General features: G+C 42.6%; 1 protein-coding gene across 6 annotated transcripts in view; it reads left to right on the top strand.

Annotated features, from left to right (window-relative positions):
- rbfox1 (RNA binding fox-1 homolog 1) overlaps positions 1-25,029 on the top strand; it is a 299,812-nt gene that overhangs the window by 191,065 nt on the left and 83,718 nt on the right. For 5 of the 6 annotated variants that reach the window (XM_034089338.1, XM_034089336.1, XM_034089339.1 and 2 more), the window contains exons 3-7: positions 546-692; positions 855-908; positions 6,043-6,135; positions 10,498-10,558; positions 21,454-21,507. In XM_034089338.1, coding sequence (XP_033945229.1) covers positions 546-692; positions 855-908; positions 6,043-6,135; positions 10,498-10,558; positions 21,454-21,507 — 409 coding nt within the window. The remainder of the gene's footprint in view (positions 1-545; positions 693-854; positions 909-6,042; positions 6,136-10,497; positions 10,559-21,453; positions 21,508-25,029) is intronic. The other variant, XM_034089337.1, reaches the window with a different exon arrangement.

Here is a 25,029-nt window from a genome sequence, read left to right as displayed (position 1 = left end):
CTGACCTGATAGATCATCCAGTCAGAGTCCAATGTAGATCTCTGAGTGGTGTAATCTGCTTAGGTGTAAGACATCATCATGACAACACAGTTTTAGGGAACGCTTTAGGGCATCCGGTCGCTTGCTTAAGGGCACCATGGCCCGGGAGGTGAACCAAGTCCACACTCCATATTTAGGTCTGTTCGGGGACTTGAACCGGTGACCCTATGGCTCACAGTCGAAGGCCCTACTGACATAAACACTTATTGTCAGTGAAAATAATAATATGAAATACATTTAAAAAAATGTGAATAAGGGAAGCAGCTTTCAATCTGCTCAATGGGACACTTTCCCACTGACAAAGGTAACAAAGACAAATTGAATTAGGACTGAAACATTTGCTGAAACACAAAGTCTGCTCCTACTTGTGAACAAATAACTGAAGTTCAATGTTAGATTATTATAAAATATACATGCTATTTTCTTGTCGGATAAACTACAAAGATACTGGAAGGGCCATCGTACATGTTTCCTTTCCTTCAGCGTCCTTTGTTCTGTGTTCCCAGCAGACAGATGAAGCCGCTCAGACAGACAGTCAGCCTTCATCACAGACGGTCCCTGAAAGCACCGACAGCAAGGCCCAGCCCAAGAGACTGCACGTATCCAACATCCCCTTCAGGTTCAGAGACCCAGACCTCAGGCAGATGTTCAGCGTGAGTACTGAATCAAATGTATTACATGTTCATGTTGATGTTTTACATTTGGATTTAAACAAAAAACAGGAATTAAAAATGGTTGGGTTTAAATGTTCTGTTGGACCAATCACAAAATATAAATCAATCACTGAGAGTTTTGTCTTTTGTTTGTCTTCACAGCAATTTGGCAAAATCTTAGATGTGGAAATCATCTTCAACGAGCGAGGTTCTAAGGTACATGGTGTTGCATGTCTACAAAATATTTTGTTGTGGTCCAGAAAAATTGGCACAGCGAAGTAATACTGTTGGCTCTGATTCTTTGTGTTAGCTCAAATGTTCTTTATAATTCTCTATAAAAAACCTCACTGTATTGTTCACTTTTTAAACCCAAAAGCTAATATTAGTGTTTTATAGTGTTTTATTGAAATCTCCTCCTTAGAAGAAATTCCTTCTTTCATAGACTTATGTCTATCAAAGACTAAAATCACTTCCTTTCAGAATATTATATATGTTGTTCTGCTCTTATCTTGTGTGCTACACGTTTGATTATTAGTGTCATCTTTTGTATTATCTTTGCTGATGCCATGCCATTATTTTGGTGCATTTGATTTACTCTCTTGTACTTCTTTAGACACATCTTTTTTCCCAACTACATTGCCAACATGGGAATATTGCAGTGTATGATTTATATCTATCTACATTATGCAATAATCATAGACCTCTTCTATGAAAGCACTTTATTATGAATGCATGTTATTGACCCCTTGAGACGGGACAGTGCAGGTAATGAAAGGGGAAACAGAGTGTGAGGCTTCAGTTCCAATCACTAACCATTGTGAATAAAATGTCTGACAGACAGTATTCCATTTTTCATTGTTCGCATATACATTTTTACTGACTTATGTTCTATATGAATTAAAATGGCCGTTCACAAGGTATTAGCTCCCAACAGCCATGGTCAACCATTGCAACAAAAACGACAGGCTGTCAAGCTTTGCATTTCTGAATATGACAAAGCAGTGTACAGTATGGGGCTCTAGTGAGAGCGATAATAAATATCAAAGTTGGGTGGGTTGTATCTTCTAATCACCTGTAAGGAATGGTTTGCCTGGGGTGTTGTACTAGCTGCAGTATGCAATGCAATGTTAGCATTAGTAAAACCCCATTCCAGACTTGAACATCCACTGCATACACAGAATACACTTACAGAGTTTGAGCTTACTCTAGGAGCTGCTGCGTCTGCAAACATAGACCACAAAAACAACAACCAAACTTGATATGTTGCCTAGAACACGCAGGTTTAGCCTCAGTCTTTTAGCATGCTATCATGTTTGTAGCACTTGGGTGCAAATTGAAGACCCATTCGAAAGGTTACCACTTTAAATTGATCCAGCCAACTACTCAAAGTTAAATTACGGCCAGCAAAATCAATGTTCTCTGACTAAGAATGGCAATACTGATGTCGCACCCGTACAACCCAACCCAGTCTCACGGCATTTCGTGTTCACCAACACAATTTTTAATCTATTGATTCGTGTTCGACAACACGATTTCCCCCTTTTTTTCGTGTTGCACAGCACGATTTTAAAAGCAATGTATTTCTACTGGTAATGTGTTTCGTGCCTGCAGCACGTCTTTTTCTCCGGTCGGGTCGTGGAAGACCGGAAGCTGTGTGGTTCATAAAAACATGTTCTTACTCAATATCAAGCCAAAGTTATTGCTTTTATTTTAAATCGTATCATTTCGGACTTTTGTTGCCGTCTGTGAGGAAAATAAATGGGGCTCAGAGCCTCAGGATACTGAAATCTGTATTTTTTAAATCTTTTTTCCTTCTAATTTGTTATTCTTTTCAAAATAACACACTGTTATTTACTCACCAATAACACTCAATTATCCTTGCTTTTATTTATTGGTTTAATTCCATAATCTCGAGCTTTTTTGGCGTCCGTCAGGAACTGAATTTCAAAATAAAAATAACCGGAAACAGACGTAGGCATTTCAAGTGATTACCCAAGATCCTCAGCTATGGTTTAAGCTCGCTGATTGGATGTTTTAGCCGCAATGCATGCTGGGATTTTGTGTTTATATGATATGAAATCCGGAAAACATTTTAAAGGTATAAAATAATACTTAATTCCGAGTGCTCTTGCTTTTCTCTTTGAAAGTCATCACATAACGGCATTGTAATACACGGTCCGGCTGCATTACATATTACAGATCTGCCGTAGTTCTTTATTTATAGAGCCCTGATGAGAAGACCTTTGGAAAAACTGGAAGAAATGCCGCCGAAACTGAATACTTGACGTGGATCATAAATATATTCAACAATTAAACAACATCTTCAATTTCTCTTCACACAATATGTCTCCTTGCAGTATCAACACTAATTCGGCTGACTTTTACATTTGATCCAATTCATAGATAGGTTATATTTACACCATAACGGTGCACAGCTGATATAAAAGGACTGTAGTTTTTAAAGATATTACTGATTTCCTTTGAAAATAAGAATATAAATACTGAGTCTGAAATAGTATAGCAATATGCTGTACAATTATGTGAAAGCATGCATAAAACTATACATCTTCAGATGTTGTACATACCTACGTGTCTTACACTAATCATACAAAGATATTATGGCTGTGTTTACCTTGTGTGCACCGCCTAGTGGTTAAAGCACGTTATTGAATTATTGTTTTTATGTGTTATATTTGATTAACAAAAATATGAAGAGTACATACTTTCATAGGGGGAAAGTAGAAGGTCTGTGATAGAAATATAGAATATAAAAAATCAAGAAGATAATATAAGTGATCTCTACAATAAAACAGTTTAGTGCTGGATGTAGAAAGATATTAATATGAGGAGGTGCAAAACAGACAAACTAATTCATCTTTATTAACACATTAAATAATACTTTAGGTTAAGGTCTTCTTTTAAATAAGAAAAAAACTTTGGGGGTATCAATCTACAGATAAATATTAAGCCTGACAAAGTACTTAACGTCTAATATATTGCTTTCCTGCAATGTTAACTATGTTGAAGCACTTATTTTAACTGATATTATACACATGAATTATACTCTTATGTATGTAGATAGAATAAGAAATGTGCAGAATATGACAGTTTAATGGTGGAGGTACACACATATTGATAGATGTCTTGTAATGCACTGTTGAGGAACCTGTGACCCAAGTTTTTCATTCATTGCATAACTACACCGTAGTTGTGTATAGGATATGTCAATAAACCTTTGAAAATATTGAAATCTTGAAAGGGATGTGCAAAATAGCCATAATATACAGTCTTTAATTAACTATTAGTAGAGAATAACGAGTAATGAATATACTTTATAGAGATCTGCAGATACATGTTTAGTCTTCTCAAGCACCAACAATCAAATATCTCTCCTGATTGTTGGCACTTGACAATCACCTTCCCTGAATTTTACTCAGGTGTAACTAAAGTCTGATTTAAGGGTTGTTTATATTTCACATCATTAATAAGAATCTGCAAAGTAACTACAATAAATGTAGTGGAGTAAAAATACCAGGTTAACCTCTGAATTGTAGTGGAGTAGAATTACAAAGTAACAATGAGCTGTCATGTGGGTATATATTAATGCGGCCCATTATGGATACAAGCGATTTTCACCCATTTATTAATTATATGTTTTACATTTGATAACACCAATGTGTTTAATACTGGCAACTTCTAATCGTGGGAAAAGTGAAAACGTTCAGTAGAGACGTCCCATAGAACATTTTGCGAAACACAATAGCCAGCATGTGTAGTTCTGGAGGGGCGTTTGATTCCAGTTTTGGATAGTCTGGCGTGGTTTCGTTCCATTTCAAACAGCTGTTTGACGCTCGGCGTAACCTTAGCGCATGCCACTCCAACATCCAATCCCAGAGCTTGAAGATTAATCACGGGGACTGTAGTCCTAAACGATAGCTGGGGATTATGGGTAATGTAGTGTCTTCGGCCATCCTAAATTCCTCGAGGCCTACGTCTGTTTCCGGTTATTTTTATTTTGAAATTCAGTTCCTGACGGACGCCAAAAAAGCCCGAGATTATGGAATTAAACCAATAAATAAAAGCAAGGATAATTGTGTGTTATTGGTGAGTAAATAACAGTGTGTTATTTTGAAAAGAATAACAAATTAGAAGGAAAAAAAGATTTAAAAAATACAGATTTCAGTATCCTGAGGCTCTGAGCCCCATTTATTTTCCTCACAGACGGCAACAAAAGTCCGATATTATACGATTTAAAATTAAAACAATAATCGTGGCTTCATATTGAGTAAGAACATGTTTTTATGAACCACACAGCTTCCGGTCTTCCACGACCCGACCGGAGAAAAAGACGTGCTGCAGGCACGAAACACACTACCAGTAGAAATACATTGCTTTTAAAATCGTGCTGTGCAACACGAAAAAAAGGGGGAAATCGTGTTGGTGAACACGAATCAATAGATTAAAAATCGTGTTGGTGAACACGAAGCAATAGATTAAAAATCGTGTTGGTGAACACAAAATCAATAGATTACAAATCGTGTTGGTGAACACGAAATGCCATGAGAATGGGTTGTACAACCAGAAATCGCATGCAACCATGTTGTCTACAGGTATAGATTGGTGCAGGACTTAGTCCTGAAACCCATAAGTGAGTCAGTATTTTAACACTTTCTTTTTCATTTGGTCAGATGTCTGAAATAATATCTGAGGTTAAAACACGCTTTAGAAATATTCATTATTTGTCCATAAATGATGTCATTAAATACACCATTTGTGAATGAACCAAGCTTCTATGTTTCATAAAAGCAGTGGTTGCTAACAAGTGACAAAATGATCATACTAAATGTTGTCACACCAAACATTTGCCCCCTTTAGCTTAGCGATGGTCATAAGGTCGTAGACTGTCTATAGCCCGAATTATGACTTTAATTCTGGCGATTCCATTAATGCTTCAAAAAAAGTATGATTAACGTGTGTTTCTCAGAGATGTTATTTTCTGCAATATTCCAAAATCCAATGAAAAAATTCCATTGCTTTTTGTCTATGGTCTTGCCTTTCGATGCTAACTTCCTGGTCAGCCTACACATGTATCTCATCACTGTACCACTATGTATTAAAGAATCTAAGGGGCAGGGCTTTTTAAAGGGTCTGTCTCCTCTTATCAATGATTTGCATTTTTGTCCAGACTTGTAATAATATTGTATATTGAATAATATAGCATTCTGAAGAGATACTTGTGTGATCTACTGTGCCTATCTATTGAATCAGGAGGTTGTTCACTGTAATGACGAGTATCACATGTGAAATATAATGTGCATGTTGTTCTTGCCTCTCTCCGTCCTGCATGCAGGGTTTTGGGTTCGTAACGTTCGAGCATAGCGTGGACGCCGACAGGGCCAGAGAGAAATTACACGGAACCGTGGTAGAAGGCCGTAAAATAGAGGTGCATGTTCTCAAATACTTCTTCCTTCTCCCTATCCCCCTTTTCCTGTGTGTGTGTGTGTGTGTGTGTGTGTGTGTGTGTGTGTGTGTGTGTGTGTGTGTGTGTGTGTGTGTGTGTGTTTGTTTGTGTATTTGTGTTTGAGCGTTTGACTGACTACTGCCACATCCCACTTCAAGCCATCCAAGCCGTATCACCTCCCTTTCCTTGTGCATTTTCATTAACCAAACACAAATAATATCCACATATTATAGAACAACATGATGAATAAGACCTTGCTTGTTTTATTATTAGTTTCTTTACATTAGTTTTCCCTTCTCCTCTTTTCCTTGTTTTTGTATAGCTGAGGCAATTGGCTTTACCAAAGGTTTAAGTGTGAACATCGACACGACCAGGAATTAAAAACGTATTTTGGCCAATATTTTCTATGTTTAATAATGAAAGAAGCTTTCCCGCTGAAATCCAATTTTGCTTATCCACGGACAGAGGAAGTACTGAATGGCTATTTCAATGTATTTTGTACCTTAAGAAGAATAAGAGCAGACACCACCAGCGTTCAAGCATAACTCTGTCCATTTATCACAGTGCAGTTGCAATCTTCCATATCTAACCCTTGCCTTTATACAAGGCAATATCTGAAACTGTACCTAGAGAAGATGCATCATTCCACTATTTCTGGGTTCCTATCCCATACCTGAATTTGCAGATCTATATATAGAAACAATTCCAATACCTTCTTTGCATCTGTAGCAACACAGCCAAAGAACATTATCCACCATTATTACATACTGTATTTATATTGGTCGTCCAAAACGTTACCCATTATGCAATGACTATATTTTGTGAGATTAGGAACCCAGATACCAATATTAGATTGGATCAGACTCACCCCTAGTGCCTATTGATACAATATATTCATCTATATGGCTGTATATGACCATGAGGTTTGGAATGTAGATTGAGATGTAAATAAAGAGCTCTCAGCTTCCTTTTCACCATGCAGACCTGTTACAGTGTATCGATCATTTGATCTTCACTTGAAAACCCGACATATTCCTCACTTGAGGTAGTGACTACAGCCAAACATATCAAGCTAACAAATAGCATTCAAAGTTTCTACAGCACCTTCCTTACTGGGAAGTAGGTATCTCAAGCTAAATGAATCATCAAACCATCAGTCTCTGCAAGGTATACCCTACACCCTAATGATAAAGGCCTAAACCCCTTCTACTACACTGAACAAAAATATAAACGCAACACTTTTGTTTTTGCTCCCATTTTTCATGAGATGAACTCAAAGATCTAAAACATTTTCTATATACACAAAATAACCATTTCTCTCAAATATTGTTCACAAATCTGATTTTTTCAGATTTTTTCAGATTGTATGATTAATCATGTTTCAGATTTGTTCATGGATTATCTCGGCAAAGGAGAAGTCTCCTTTGCCGAGATAATCCATCCCACCTCACAGGTGTGGCATATCAAGATGCTGATTAGACAGCATGATTATTGCACAGGTGTACCTTAGAATGGCCACAATAAAAGGCCACTCTGAAACGTGCATTTTTGCTTTATTGGGGGGGTCTTGGGGGGGTCTGAAAACCAGGCAGTATCTGGTGTGAGGGGTAGGGGTAGGGGTAGGGGTAGGGTTATGTTGTGAATCGAGTGGCCCATGGTGGTGGTGGGGTTATGGTATGGGCAGGCGTATGTAATGGACGATGAACACAGGCCACTCGATTCACAACATTACCCTACCCCACCCCTACCCCTCACACCAGATACTGCCTGGTTTTCAGAACCCCCCAATAAAGAAAAAATGCACGTTTCAGAGTGGCCTTTTATTGTGGCCAGCCTAAGGCACACCTGTACAATAATCATGCTGTCTAATCAGCATCTTGATATGCTCACTATCACAGATTTTTTCAGATTTTTGAACAATATTTGAGAGAAATGGTTATTTTGTGTATATAGAAAATGTTTTAGATCTTTGAGTTCATCTCATAAAAAATGGGAGCAAAAACAAAAGTGTTGCGTTTATATTTTTGTTCAGTATATTAGAGGCTGCAGTCATTTAAACTGTTGGAACATGTAATGGCACAAGATAATCTCCTAACACAGGAAATTCCATTGCCATCCAACCTCAGCACTTCTTACTCAGTACGTGTCTTTTGCTGACGCTTTTATCCAAAGCAACTTACATTGATTTAAATACAGTAGACATGCCTAAGGACACTTCTCCATGTTGACTGCAGGAGCCACTGTCCCTCGATTGGAACAGGCCCATTTACTCCCTAAACCACAGACGTTATCTATCAGCAATGTGCACTTGCTAGCGACCGCAGCATCTTGCCAGAAAATGTTCCAACAAAGTCATGACAAATGTGAACCACGTTCAACAGTTTTTCTAGGCCTGAATCTTTTTGTTGAAGCCCTGAACAACATTCCAACTGCTCAGATCTCTGAAATGCTCTAAACCAATGTTATCCTTCATCTTAAATGACATTTCCTACTGAATTGACATGATCCGACAGCTACAGGATTTAACTCTCATTTTTCTGCAAATAAAGTCTGTGACAATGATGTGCTGAAGCAATGCGTGAGGTATCATCAAAACGTATTAACATATTAACAGATCAAAGAAGTGCACCTAACCCTAACCCTACAATCTGATTGCCTTCAGAAATGTTGCTGGTTCTATCGGACTCAATTTGAGAAGTGAGCCAGGATGTAATCTTTTTCTGGAGTATCTCTTAAGTGAATCAATCAGTGTTTGGCTAATCAATTAATATAAGGATTGTTGCCTTGGTGGACCTGTATTCATCTCTGACTATTAATCAGACCTACTAATTGATCTATCAGAAGCTATTGAGTATAACTGGATCGGCAGGGTCTTACTTATACTAACTTCTGGAGAACCAGGTTCAATCAACTGCTGTTTTAAGGCAGACAATGTTGTAAATCTGTAAAAGCAATCCCGTAGGATCTGGTATCTGTAATGAGGTGTGGCCCTACCTAGGCGTGAGTGTTCAATCACACCTTAAAGCAGAACTTGATTTAACCTGGTTCCCCAGAAGTTAGTAGAGGTAAGACCTTGCTGATCCAGGTGGAAACTTGCATATAATCAATAGCTTCTGATAGGTCAATTAGTAGGTCTGAATAATATTCGGAGATTAATACAGACCCGCTTACACAACAGGATCACACAAAGCTAAATGGTCAGAGTTATACTTTCAGATACCGGCTGACAGCTTGTACAGAGAGAGGTGAAAGAGACGTTTGTGCAGTGGAATGATTGCACAGTTTTCTTGGCCACATGAGTAAGATGCTGCTTATTCCTTTCTCATCCCCCCCTCCCCCACCATCCTTCTAACGGTAGCTTGTTTAGGGCCCCATCCAACACAGTTACATCGGTAACAATACACAAACAAGAGCCAATAGGTTTGGGAATGGTAAGTGTGGGTCAACGAGCCGTTCTGCCAGCATTTCCTCTCTCTTTGGAACGTTTGCAACGCTGAAACTCACGTGACATTTATTTTTGAATTGTGGTTGAGTTGATGCTGTATATTGACATACATATTTTCTTGCGTGTCGGCGTGCAGGCCCATTCACTAAGTGTTCTCCTGAAGCTGCGTGTGCGAGCAATACTCACTGAGATTTGACTTTGTTTGCACATCTATCTGAGATTGTTGGAAACCCATTTATTCATTTATTTTCTTTTACTTTGGAAGGCAATGCACCCTCATTTTATTTTACCCTGTTAGCTGTTGTTTGAATGTGGAATGATTTGATTGGTTGATTGACTTATTTATTTGAGTACATCTATTTCTTTGGTTGTTTTGATCTTAATATTGATTCTTGCAATCACTGTCAATTCACACAAGACTGTTGTCTGAGTGTGAATGCTCCGTGTGGCTTTGGTCAGAACAGTTCTTCTCACTTCTTGAGGTTAACTAGATGTTGCATAATTCTTCCAACATATTGCCTTCTCCCCTCCCCCAATTACATTTTCTTTGTCTGTTTTTTTCTGCTTCTCCCCCACCCCCAACGCATGAATCTTTCCGTTTAAAAAACGCCATTTTGCCGAGTGCATCTGTTGTTTCTTTACTTTTATCTGTAAGTTATTGACACTACATTTGGGGAGAGCATGCCGGTAATATGTATAAATAAAACTTCTGCAAATGAGATAGAAAATGATTTGCTTTGAATGTGTTATCAAGTGTTTCTGAATGCAATTCTGAAAACATACAAATGACATTCTTTGTTTACAACATTGGGCCTATCTATGCATGCAGATTTATTGTAGCACTTACTGGTAACTCATAATTATCATAACTCATGGACCTGTTTTTTTATCTACCGTAGGTCAACAATGCAACAGCCCGAGTAATGACAAATAAGAAGACTGTCAACCCATATGCAAATGGTAAGGTCAAATCAGATTCTACAGCTAAATAAAGTCCAGAAATGAACCCAAAGCTCATGGTAAAAAAGGGTGAAGAATGGTCAGGATGTGATCAAGGCTTTTGACCGATGCAACCTTACAGAGCTTTAACTGGGACGATGAACTAAAAACCTACTGAAGCAGCATTTTTTTTAGCATTTATGACTTCACTATCCAAGTTCGAACATAATTCTTTAAAGGGTAATTTTTCTCTAAACATCAAGAAAGCCACTTCAACTAGTTTGAGGACGATGTAGATTTTACGAGTCACATAATAAGGTTCTTTACATCCCCACCAGAAGAAGGGTGTAAATGTTTTATATACATACACTGTATGAATGCATGCAATGCTTTGTCTCGAAAGACCACAGTAAAAAGTGTTCAGTCAATCTCATAAGATTATCGGAAAGTACATTTAACCAGTTAACCCGAGCCTGTTTTTCAGGCCTCAGGCTCGAAAATGACATTCCCAGAACAAATGACTATAACTTTACTTCTAAAAGGGATATAAATGGTTAATATTGTCTGATAGCTGAGTTTCTTCTCGTTAAGTGGGTATGACACATTCATAGTTTGTTAAATGTTAAGAAGCCCTCAGACGCTGTTTCTTGCAAGATGTTGCGTTTTGCCCCCGGGAAGAAACTCAGCTATCAGACAATATTAACCATTTTTAGTTAAACGAATTAGCCCTGAGCGAAAAAATTCTAATGCACTTAGCACATAATTCTTTGTAACTGTATCACTTATCTGATCTGCACAAACAATATATCAGATTAAAGCTGAGATTCCACAGATTCTAGAGGTATAGGTATCATCACTCTGCAACCAAAACTCAGGGCAGCGAAGGCAAACCCAGACAACACACCACGTAGCTTTACGGAGCCAAAACGGCAAATATGTCTTACCTTTGCTGTTTTTCTGATCAACAGTTGTGTTTAATGGCATTAAAACGATAAAAACGCTGCTGAAGGTTAACCTGTTAAACCCCATGCCTCCGCCCCCGGGCGGAAAAACGCATCATCTGCAGGAAACAGCGTCTTCTTAATATTTAATAAACTATGAATGTTTTATATCCATGTAACGGGAAGAAACTCAGCTAACTGATCATTTTTTTTTTTTTTAAAACACAAAGCTAGCGCTGAGCCTCTAAATTAGCCACGAGTGAAAAAATGCTAAAGCATTACTGCACAGAAACTCACTCATAACAACATTATTACTTATGGTAGCTGCACGTCCAACCTATCTATTAGCATCGTGAGGAGACACAGAATTGATTGGTACCTACATCGTCACTCCATGATAAGAACTCGCGACTTTATAAACAAAAACAGACATCAAAACATGTGGCGCTAGGTAGCTAAAACAGCAAAATGGCCTACCTTTGTCGTTGTCTGGTCAAAAGTGGTCTTCAATGGCATTAAAACGATAAAAACGCTGCTGAAGTTAATCCATAGGTTAATCCAATGTGTCCCTTTGAAATGATTTCTGATAATCCATAAGCAATAAACCTGCTTTTCCGTTTCCAGATGTCAGAGCGAGAGATAGGTTCGCTCTGGCCAAAACTGCATGCACGAAGCCCCCACTTTTTTTTGTTAACGTTGGTGTGTATGTGACACACACCAACCGATTCTATTGGCTCTAACGGTTAAAAAGATATGTCAATCACCAAAATTGACCAATGGGTTCCAGAGAAACTGCAAAAATGCCCATTTCCACCCAAATCACCTCAGAGGTGGAGTTTTTTTTTGCTAAACCTCTCTAAAAAGGTCAAACGTCACTTGTTTTGCATCAATCCTGAGGTAGTGAAATCCACGTTTATTTTGAAATGAGCCGTTGCAACTTCCGACTGATTTCGATAGAGCGGGTCACCTATGAGGTCCTTGGCGCTCAGACTTTAGAGGGGTCATTTTGTGATCATGGGGCATCACCCTTACAGCATCAGGACAATACTATATGGAGTCAGACACTGGAAGTGTGCTGGAGGCTGAGGAAGGATGAGGCTGATGAGACTGAAGAATCTGCGAGGTACGAACTAGCGGCAGAGGAATAGTTATATATTAAAAGACAGCAGCATCATAAGAGGGCAACCATGTGACAGAGTGTGTTACTTTGCTGAAGGATATTTGTGACCAGCTAGACCGGCCAGACTCTAAAGACTTTCCAAGGTGTACAAATGCTGCTGCCGGAGTACTGACTGGAAGTGTTGCTGATATCAAGTCTGTCATCCTCTTAAAATACTCCGTCCAACAATGTCAGTCTCATGAAGAAATGTTTTTTAATGCATATTAAAAGAAAAACATCCATTCTTGTAGGGAGGGGACATTGATAGAGGATTACTGGAAAAGTACACAATAAGTACTTCATAGTACTTGTGGGGGTAGTTTCAGTAGTACTGAGTCCAACAGGATCAATCTCACGAAGAACTAATGGCAACAAAAAATAATTCCCTCATCAAACTTAGCAGAAGTGACTTGATGTTGTTCTCAGCGGGGACTTTGACTCAGCGGGGACTTTGACAGAGGATTCCTCAAAAAATACACAGTAAAAGTACTTCGATGTATTGTAAGTAGTAGGCTAACTAATACAAAGTCAAACAGTATCAATTTCATTAAGAACTAATTGTAACATTTTATTTGTATCATTCATCAAAGATAGGAGAAAACATGCATTATGTAGCTACTATGAAGGAGAGTCTGACAGAGGGTTACTCACAAAGTACACAGTAAAGTACTTCATTTTATTTCTGGTAGCAGTCAACTAGTACCAAGTCCAACAGTGTCCGTTTTATTAAGAACTTGTGGTAACAAATATTTGTATCACTCGAATTTGAATCACTTGAATATAGCAGGAAAGAAAATGAAGAGTGCAGAATCGCTGTGTGGTTTAAATCTCCTTAGTTACAATGTTGTCCATTTTAGACAAAGGCTTATTATATTTACAGCCCTAATAACATTAATGTTCTGGGCTCAATATGGGTCTCGGCTGCTTTCGTTGTGATCGCTAAATTCACCTTGTTCAAACACTGACCCAGATCGCTGGATCGCTAGAAACACCGCTGTCATCAGGCTGGCAAGGACTGTTCCATGCGCTGCTCAACCTCCCGCCTTCCCAATGGACTCAGTAGTGCCCCCTGCTGCCGTGGAGCATGTGTCCATAGATATATATATATATATCTATGCATGTGCCGGCCCCTGCGGAATATTACTGCAAAAAGTCACGTGAGTGAGTCACGTGACTTTTGGCAGTAATATTCCGCCGTGAGAAGAAAACATTTTGTACTTGTAAAAACAAGTGTTGTAGTTGTAAAGTAGTTGTAGTAGTTGTTTGTTTAAAATCAAACAAAACACCCCAGGGGCACGGCAGAGTCTCGGGTGGACGGCCTGGAGGCAAGGCAGAGTTCATTGTGGGGGTCTGGGGCGGACGGCCCGGGGGTAAGGTAGAGTTCATAAAGGGGCGAAGGCCACAGCGGGCGAACTCAGGCGGCCGAGCATGAGGGTGAAGGCAGCGGCTGGAAGAGTCAGGGGGCCGGGCTCGAGGGCGAAGACCGCGGCCGGGAAAGTCAGGGGGCCGGGTTCTAGGGCGAAGACCGCGGCCGGGAAAGTCAGGGGGCCAGGCTCGAGGGCAAAGACCGCGGCACTCAGGGGGCCGGGCACAAGGACGGGCAAGAAGGCGGCGACGGGACAACTCCAGAGGCCGGGCAGGACCTGGTGTCGGCCGGACAGGAACCGGAGCCGGTGGGAAAAGCGTAGACGGGATCCTGGACATGACATGGGCTGGTGTCAATGGGACCCCGGATGGAGCAAGGGCTGGTGTCAATTGGACCACCAACGCACAGGGCAAGGAGTAGGCAGGACCCCCGGCGGGACAGGTGTCGGCAGGATCCCCTACGGAAGAGTACAATGAGTTGGCAGGACCCCCGGCGAGACAGGTGACCGCGGGACCTACAACGGAACAAGACATGGGGTTGGCAGGACTATCAGCGGAACCCCCAACGACACAGGACATGGAGTTGGCAGGACCCTTGACGAAACAGGTGTCGGCTGGACCTCCAACGGCACAGGACATAGGGTTGGCAGGACCCCCGGCAGAAGAGTAGTCGCGGGACCCCCAACGGGACAGGACATGGAGTTGGCAGGACTCCAGCGGAACCTACAGCGGCACAGGACATTGGGTTGGCAGGACCCCCGGCAGAAGAGTAGTCGGCGGGGCCTCCAACGGGACAGGACATTGAGTAGGGACTGGAGAGGGGAATTGAGAGGGGACTTGAGAGGGAACTTGAGAGGGAACTTTAGAAGGAACTTTAGAGGGGAATTGAGAGGAGGCTTGAAAGAGGGAACTCGAGAGAGGAATTGAGAGGATACTTGAGAAGGGACTTGAGAGAGGGCTTGAGAGGGGACTTGAGAGGGAACTCGAGAGTTGACTTGAGAGGGAACTCGAGAGGTGACTTGAGAGAGAACTCGAGAGGTGACTTGACAGGGGACTGGAGAGGTGACTCGAAAGTTGACTCGAGAGGGAACTTGAGAGCGGACTCGAGAAGAGACTCGAGAGGGGACTCCAAAGGGAACTCAAGAGGAGACTCGAGAGGGGACTTGAGACGGTTGGTTCGCCGACAGAACACGGGGGGCTGGAGACGGCCGGAACGCCGACAGAACACGGGGAGCTGGCGTCGGCCGGTACGCCGACAGGACACGGGGAGCTGGCATCGGCCGGAGAGCCAACAGGAGACGAGGGGCTGGAGTCGGCTGGTACACCGACAGGACACGGGGAGCTGGCGTCGGCCGGTACGCCGACAGGACGCGGGGTGCTGGCGTCGGCCGGTACGCCGACAGGACGCGGGGTGCTGGCGTCGGCTACTGCGGTTACACTGAACTTATTCTTAACATAAATGGCAACGCCACCACCTTTATTAGGCCGGTCGGTACGATACACATTATAACCATTTAAGGCAATGTCAGAGGCCAACATAGATTTGTTTAGCCATGTTTCTGATAAAACAATGACATCAGCGTCAGTCGAGCTCGCCCAGATACGGACAACATCTAGTTTACCTAACAGACTGCGCACTTTCAAGTGGATGAAACCCAACCCAGACCTAGCTTTAAAATCAGCAGGAGTAGCGATCTGACTGCTAGAGGGCGGACCAGGGTTAGGTTGTACATTTCCTGACAGTAATAACAACAACAAAAAACAGGCATATTTTCCTCTTAAGCGACACACATACATTATCATCTACTTTAATTGGTCCAGCCACGGATCCTCTTCATATCTTTCAGGAACAGCCAGTCTGACAGCCGGTTAATACCATGGGCCATGTACATGAGGAAGTGCTTGACCCGGCTGACCTTCGACATAGCATTGTTGACCTGTCTGTCGGATCAACACCCTCATTATGCTCCCTGTATGCCTTAAGGTACGCCTCCATGCTGTTCGGGAACGTTATTTTCCGCATGGTATTTGCCTGTCCCCTCCCAGAGGACCAGAGATTTGGGGGAGAGGGCGATTCCTTAGCTTTCAGCTTAATGGAGCGAGACGCACGGGTCCTGCGGCATACAGGTGTCTTGATGGAGGAGGCCACGCCTTACTAGACCCTCCAGAAAAACGCGGGCAAAAATCCTTGATTATGCGGGCTAACATGCAGGGTTTTATGTGATTGTATGCGGTGAGATTGCGGGAAGTTGCGAAATATGCGGGAAAAATAAATATTTGGCTGTCTTATTTATTTATTCTCTCTCACACACAACCTGTCACTAACGTTAAACCCCTTTACTATTCAATTAAACACATTCCATGTGTATTTATTGTAAAATCAATTGGGCTATTTTAATCACACTCTCTCTCACTCTCACACACACACACACACACACACACACACACACACACACACACACACACACACACACACACACACACACACACACACACACACACTTCTCCGCCTCATTCTGTTTTCATTTACTTGTTCGTTATCTGACCAGCTTCAATCTTGTAGGCTACTCACCTCGTTTCTTGTAACCCTCGAAAGGGTTTTGGAGGTTGATGCCTCGGTGAACGTGAGTTGTTTGACTTTCTTGTCGGGAAGACAAGAAAGTCAGCAGCAGGAAGCATTTTCGAATGTTTGAATGAATCAAAGTGGGTCGTCACCGTCGATCTTCTCTAATGCTCCAACACACAGTTGCACGGGGTGCAGAATAGTACTGCTTTGCCCGGTCTTTAGCAGAAATGTTTGTCGGTAAATGAGATGGATTAGATGTTTTCATCTTGGTGAAGAGAAACTCGTGTGAGCTCCACACGTTCACTCTACGGTGTTGTTTACCTTCTGTGATGCGCGAGCTGATGACGTTGCGTCATCATCATCACTTCACGTCAAGACGAGTTAACTTTTTTTCCCTCAACTTTGTGTGGAAAAATGCGGGGATTATGCGGCCTTTTGATAAATATGCGGCCTTTTAAAAAAATGTCTGGAGGGTCTACCTTACACTCCTGACAGGGGTCTTGTCATGGGTCTTGCTGCCGGAGGCTATGGGGACTGCATTACAGTCCGGGCAAGGGTCTTGCTGCCGGAGGCTACTGGGGAATGCATTACAGTCCGGGCAGGGGTCTTGACAGGGGTCTTGTTACTGGGAAATGCATTACAGTCCGGGCAGGGGTCTTGACAGGGGTCTTGCTGCCGGAGGCTACTGGGGAATACATTACAGTCCTGGCAGGGGTCTTGACAGGGGTCTTGCTGCTGGGGCTACTGGGCTGGCGTGTTGGGTGATAAAGGCGGCAGGGGTGTTTCTGCCGGAGGAACTTGAGATTGCTGATCCCTGCATGTGTACAGGTTCTTCCTCAGCCTCATCCAGAGCAGCATTGGCTTGGCCCTCTGCTTCCTGGGTTTTAGCTCCTTTTTCAGCCTGGAGCGCAGGGTCTTCACCTCATCATTGAGGGCATCCCTCTGAGTCCTCAATGCAACTCATTTCAGCCTCACCTAAATAGTCTGATACTTCCAGGGCGCATCACAGCATTTTACAAGGCAGGAACAGTGTTTAAATCAATGGGTATTTTGTATTGAAAAGGTCCCTGAATTGTACAATTTTGTACAATACAGGGACCTTTTCAATGCAAAATAAAATCCATCAATTGGACAGGCTCACATTTCCACAATACATTGACAGAGGGAGCTGATATTTGAACGGTGATATATAGGCCACCATATGATGTATTGGTGTGAACATTGAGACATTTGGACAATGTCAAATATTTATAAACGTTGCAGGGATTACAGACTTGGTATAGTGACAGTTGGTACCCGTTGTAGCACACCCAGGAAGTGTGGGGGCCAGGCACACTTGTTTACCCGTTTAAAGCATGTTTCATCCTAGTAACACATTTCTTCTTTTTTTCCCAAGTACAGCAAATATAGTACACGGTCTTAGAGCTCCCCTTGCTGGAAAATGTGTATATTGCATTTTTTGTCACTTTCATAACTCTCCTGCCACTAGCTAGAGAATTTGGGTGAATTTGCATACGAAGTGGACGTCGCAATTCGATTGAGAGGATAGTTGTAAAATTGCGGGAGAAATCCCAAGTTAGCTCTGTCCATAATGTGGACATTTCCCTTACTACAGGGCAAACATGTGCTGGTGAGGAGCGACAACCGCACCACAGGCAGGGCATAGTCCGCTCCGCCGCCTTGTTGAGCACAGTGGAGAACTTGTGGTTGTGGGCCTCAGATAATGGGTTGTCTCTGAAGGCTCTCCACATCCCGGGGGGGAGAACAGGGGGGCTGACCTCATGTCAAGAGGCGGGCCACTGCCAGACGAAGGGATGCTTGACCCGGAGGTGGTGAAGCAGATCTGGGCCCAGTTCGGGAAAGCGGAGGGGGACCTGTTTGCCAACCAGCGCAACAGCCACTGTACCCTATGGTTTTCCCTGGCTCGGCAGGACAATTCACCTTTGGGGGTGGACTCGTTTGCACACGAGTCATGTCCAAGAAAGCTGCTCTACGCCTTTCCACCGCTGTGTCTCATTCTCCCCCTCCTGGACAGGGTGAGACGAGAACGATTGTCAGTCATCCTGGTAGCCCCAGGTCGCCGCTCTGCGCCGTGGTATCAGGAGGTGACACAGATGATGGTGGGCCAGCCCTGGACGGTTCCTCAGGTCTGGGGGGCGTTGTCTCAGGAAGCAGGTGCAATAGGGGCGTTACCCACTCTGGGCCAATCTCTCCAGGCTTGGCTCCTGAGAGGGACAGGCTGAGACGGGTTGGACTGTCTGACAATGTTATTCAGACTATCCAGGCAGCAAGAGCAGGATCCACCACAGCCTGTTACAGGAAGAAGTGGTTGGGATTCCAGCGGTGGTGTGAAGAAAGAAGTCTAGAGCCTCTATCCTGTACGTTGGGCTCTATTCTGTCCTATTTACAGATACTGGTGGACAGGGGGCTTGCACATTCCACAGTTAAAATGTATGCAGCAGCCATCTCGTCCTGCCATGAGGGATTTGGCGGCAGGTCAGCCTTTAGTCAACCACTTATGGCACGTTTTTTGCAGGGGGTCAGGAGACAATGCCCAGTGGTGCATGTCTCCACCCGGCAATGGGATCTGCCGTTGGTGCTCGAGGCTTTGGTCACAGAACCATTTGAGCCTCTGGAGCTCTCCTCCCTGAAGGCGCTATCATTGAAAATAGCTCTGCTGCTTACCCTGACTTCGGCCAAGAGAGTGTGCGTGCTGACCTCTCTGTCGGTGCACCCGAGTTGCCTTTTGATTCGGGGTGACCGTAGCGGGGCAACACTCAGACCGAATCCCTCCTTTGTTCCCAAGAACTTAAGGAGTTCGTTCAGGTCGAGGGCTATACAGTGAGACGGCTTTAGTCTTCCACTCCATACTGGGGACAGGGAGGCTAATTTGCACCTCCTCTGCCCAGTTCGTGCGCTGGCATGTTATGTAGGGCGAACGGCTTCCATTAGGTGCACTGAACAGCTGTTTGTGTGCTTTGGGGATGGTGTGGCCGGTAAAGCTCTGTCCAAGAAACGCCCGACAGGATGGCTCTGCGAGTGCATATCACATGCCTATGGGCAGGCGGGGAGAGCCTTCCCCATGGGGGTCCGTGCACACTCTACACATGGTATGGCTGTATCAACAGCCTTGTTCAATGAGTGTGGAGGACATATGCACGGCGGCGTCTTGGTCTACGCCAGGCTCCTTCATAAGGTTTTATCTCTTGGACATGTCTGGCTCCTTTTCATCGTCTGTGCTTGCTGGGGCAACACAGGACTGGTGAAGGGGGAGGGGCTGAGGGTCAGTAGGCTGTATCTGACCCCCCCCCCCCCCTGGACATGGTGCGCAGTACGCCCCATACAGGGCTGGAAGTTGGGGTGCGGTGGCTGTTAACCAAAGGCCGATCAGGGGCAGTGTGGTGGGTCGATGTTGTAGGGCGACAGGGCGTATATCCATCGGGGCTCCACCCGCTGTACCCATAGAGTCCAGTAGAGGGCGAAGCCTGTGTGAGACAGAATGGGGGGTTACGTATTGTAACCCTAGTACTATAAGCACAGGCAGAGCCCTCTACCTAGGGGCCCTGTCTTTCCTATGCCGCTCGCTGAAAAGGGTGTAGGATGACAGTCAGGAGGTGTAGCTGCCTTATAGAGTGGTGAAGTCCCTCCCTTTCCGGTAGACCTCCATGGGACCTTATTTCGAAAAAATTATGTATTGAAGTCAATGGAGAGAGAAAGATTATCTTTCGATCCCGTTTTAATTGTGCCACGAATTAGACATATGATGTTTGTCAATTTAAAAGATACATTTGCCAGTCAAAAAAAATATTATTTGCCGTAAAACTGTGAAGTAACACATTTGTTTGTGTGAAACGCTCAATGAACTACATCGCTGGTCTCGCAGAACAACACACGTCACCAAGATGGCCGTCACTACTGTCTCGATTGCCTACCCTCACTATCACCACAATGAACACGTCCAGAAGAATGTCATGCAAAGCTGCCTGCCTGCCTGCCTTTGATTCTCTCTGAACTGCCTGGTCTTTTTAATGTTCAATGTCAACCATTTGTGCAGATAGCATGAAGTAGAACTTGATCCAGCCACTCCTGGTCCTTTCATCAGACGGGAAGCGAAAGAACGAGCAAGACCCATTGCTGGTATGATAACAACAATTGTGACATCACTTACGCGACTCTGGGATTTGTAGTCTTTCTAGTTGCGTATTTTTCATAGTCTTATATTTCAACAGTTTTACGACAAACTGTGACTTTTTTGACATGGAAATTATTTTTTAAGATTGACAAACATCATATGTATTACATTATTTTTCCGAAATAAGGACCTGTGGACCGGAAGTAGATGGGCGTGACTTCGCCACTCTATATGCACGCGCATTCAGGTAGGCTCGCCCTGATTGGCCGGCTACGTTTATACAAATTCAGTATGTGAACGCTTGCGTATCATTGATGAGTATACCCATAGAATCCAGTAGATAGCTCCGCCGGTGCTTATAGCTGTGGGTTACAATACGTAACCCCCTATTATTTTCACTTCTGGAAAGCATTTAGTTAAGGAAAATATTATAGAGTTTATTATTATATATTATATACTGCTTCCCCGGCCCAATACAGTGATTTCAAACTGCTCCTTATACTTTAATGGGTTACATGCGTGTGTTCAGTTCTGTTTACATATGTTTCAAAATGTTTAAAGTTAATTTAATCCTATTCCTGCAGTTTAGAATGTATTCTATTCATAGAATACTGTGTCCTAAATCTTTTCATACATAACCACGTAGTTTAAAGGTCAGTCAGGTCACACAGGTTTATATAAAGTATGCACACTAACTGTTTCCTGTTGTCTCCCTCTCTGTCTTTGTCTTTGTCTCGCTGTCTGTCTCTCCAGGCTGGAAGTTAAATCCAGTGGTCAGCGCTGTCTACAGCCCAGAATTCTATGCAGGTAGGAGGACATGCCCTTCTCCGTCTGTCACCATCTCCTTTGTCGTTATCTTCCTCCTCCTCATTCATTTTGCAGTTACTTAGACAACTTAATTTTCTCTCTCACCTGCTTCATTTCAACCTGCGTCACCTCTCCTTCCTCTGCCTTCCATGCAAACAACATGCAACCGTCAAAGACTTTCCTGTGCTACAAAACAAACGCACATTCTGCAACCCACCCACAAGCCTTTTCCAATCTTGGCCGTACACCTCCCCCAACCCTTCAACACCACCCCCACCCCCACCCTGTCATTAACCATTAATCATTAAGGTGAAAAATACCTGGACTCTGTGATAAGAGAAGAGAGAGCGATAAAAGAGTGTGTGTGCAGAGGAGTGGAAGAATGAAGCAAAGGACACGAGTGAAGGAAATCTAATTGTCTGTTTCTGCAAGGACATTAAAAGGTAGGGATGGGTACCGAGCCCCGGTATTCAATGGGCCCCGGGGCTGAATTATTAAAGACCGTGGTACCGTTAAGCTCCGACGTTAGCGGTCTTTTTATCGGTACTGGAGACATGTGCAAAATATGTCATGTGTACTATTGCTACACAAAGATTATATTGCAGTTTTAGTGTTGCCAACTCCGTTTCTAACATGCAAAAAGACTGCAAAATGCATCTATGTATATACAAAGCAATGTTAGTTTTGTTCACAATTTGTTTACCTTTTTTTCTCCAAAAGAACCGACAAGAGTACTGTTAAAAGACCGGACCGATAAGCGGTATCGATAAAAGTAGTAGTACTATTGCGGCAGTAATCTTAAACCAAGTGCCGCGAGGGACTAAACAAGAGAAAAAACACTGTGGACGCGCAAAAACTCAGTCTTTCCAACACAGTATGCGTTTGACCTTTCATTTGCTTTCCAAAAATCCAATATTCTATATTACGTACGTATATCCTTGTATGTGCCTGCGTGAGTGCGTGTGGTCAACAAAAATTGTCCTTCTCTAGCTCACTCCCCCATCTATTGCCACCTGCACAGGTAAAAGCAACCGGATATAAGCACAAACGTCACCACCCCAATGCAATGACACGCCCACCACCTATAGTGACTCAAAAAACATGTATCTTAACAAACACAGAAACGGCTTCATATGTGGCTCCTACAAGTACCGTTAAAACCTTAACACTAGAACCACCAACGGGTACATTTTACCCGCAGCTGTTTTTTGATTGTATGTCACTTGTTTTCAATAACATATTAAAGTCTCCCAGTCCGTGACTTTTCCTGAAAGTGTGTTATGTAGCACCCTCTGTTGTTAACAATTGTCAATATGAAGTAAGATTGAAAAAAATCGCCAAAAAAAACGCCATTTATACCCATATCCGCCAGCGGGTAATATTTACCTCATAGAAAATGCAGCGTAAACATCACGTGTTGCTATAGCAACGCCTTTTGTCTACTGCGGGTCCTTATAGATAGATATATAGATATATTGATAGATGGATAGAGAGAGAGAGAGAGAGAGAGAGAGATAGACAGATAGATAGTTATAGATAGTGTAACATCTTGGAGAATACAAGATCTTGGATGACTGAGCTCACGTTGAGGACGTAATGCATGTGTGCAGGTTACGTGCCAGTTGAATAAAGATGAACACTCGGAATGAGAGAAGTAGTCTGCGTCATCTGTTTATGTAGACAATTAAATGTCCATAGAACAGAACATTACAGATAGATCGATAGATAGTTATAGATAGATAGATTTGTACCTAAACAAAACACAAGTCTAACACCAAGCGTTTAAATCAGCACTCTTAGCGATATTTTATACTTCATGCTATCTGCACAAAGTATATCATATGAAAAGCTGAGAGTCCACAGATTATATTGGTATAAATGTCATCCCTGTGCGATCAAAACTCACTGTTCTGTATGATAAATAAAAGAACATTGTACCTTGAAAATCAATAGCGGGTACATTTTACCCATTGGCGGTTTTAGGCATACAGCGACCTCTGGTGGTTCTAGTGTTAACGATCCCCATCCCTATTAAAAGGTGTGAAATATATTTTGTAAATCAATATTTTCTATTTCTCCAGACAGTCGTTTGCTTAATTCACCCCCATGTTCTTTTAATTACAAAATGGCTTTGTATTGATCTACCTTTGTTTCACCTTTCCAGTTCCCAAAATGCCATTGGGACGTGTGTGTGTGTGTGTGTGTGTGTGTGTGTGTGTGTGTGTGTGTGTGTGTGTGTGTGTGTGTGTGTGTGTTTCAGGCAGGCTCCTTCAGTATTAGTAATGTGTGCTGCTGTTATTAACAGGACATGATGTCAGCGGTTCAGGACCCGTTCTTCTGGTTAATTGGTTCAGATGTTTGATAGCAGACAGATTATCATAGCATATAACATACAGCAGTGTTTAACACTCACTAAACTACAACAGGAAACGTCTCGTCAATTGTGAAATTAATGAAGAGCCTAACCCTTAAATGGACAGACAAATATCAAATATCACAGAATATTGTTTTGGCGAATTAGTTGATTGCTACTTTCTATATTGCTTCCATATTCCGTATGTTGTAAGGGAATATTTGTATGTAACATTATGTAATACAATGTTGTAAACTCATTTTAGTATCGTGCCTAATATTAAAGTAAAATATTGCGTGTAAAAAGTTTATTTAAAAAAAAAGATGGGTAAGCGCGGGCCCTCCTTCCAGGTGACACACAGAGAAGCTCCCTACGGCATCCAGGAACTAAGTGAGGGGGGGTCATCAGAGTGACTTTAAGGGGAGCCCTGAAGTCAAGGTGACACAAGATGAATTGGAACAATTACCAGCCTCTCTCCTCTCCTTGTCTCTCTTTGAGAAACTCTTATCCTTTGGCTCAAACCTTCCATGTTCCATCAGGTCAATGAATGATTCACTGTTTCTATTAGCATTTTATTAGATCTCCTTTTTGAAGATATGTATAATTAGGCTTGGCTATGGCACCTCCATCTCCTTCTCCACCTTCACTCACCAGTTCTCAAATGAAGCTTTGTGTCAGTCATCCCCAATTAAGATGATGATAAGCTAATAACCAAACCACATCAATAGTTCCACTCTCTCTTTATTCTGTCTTTCTGCTCACATTCTGTTTCCACGACTGCAAACAGCAGGACACCTTCTTTACGGAATCCAAATGTTAAAGTCAAATACAGGTGAACAGCCTGTACAGATTAGATTATATCAGATTCAACTTTAATGTCATTGCAGGACAAGTACTAATAAAACAAAATGCAGTTAGCATTAGTGCTGCGTACCTGGACTCACATTCAGGTTCAGGTCCGGACTCAAGTCCAGAGGTTCAGGTGCAGGTCCGGACTTATAAGTCCGGACCTGAACCCATGGCTTGTGTCAAGTTGTGTGAGTAACTAAAGTGAACTTATTGTGAGCTAATTATCAATTGAAAATTAACTCATAATCAACTCAAATTCAAACTCGTGAGGTTTATTGTGCTCCCTTCCAACTTGTGTCTACATTTCTCTACAAAGTACA

Source organism: Pseudochaenichthys georgianus, chromosome 8 (genome assembly GCF_902827115.2).
Source record: "Pseudochaenichthys georgianus chromosome 8, fPseGeo1.2, whole genome shotgun sequence".
Lineage (NCBI taxonomy): Eukaryota > Metazoa > Chordata > Actinopteri > Perciformes > Channichthyidae > Pseudochaenichthys > Pseudochaenichthys georgianus.
Note: the sequence above shows the minus strand (reverse complement) of the source record. Positions and strands in the feature narration are given on the sequence as shown.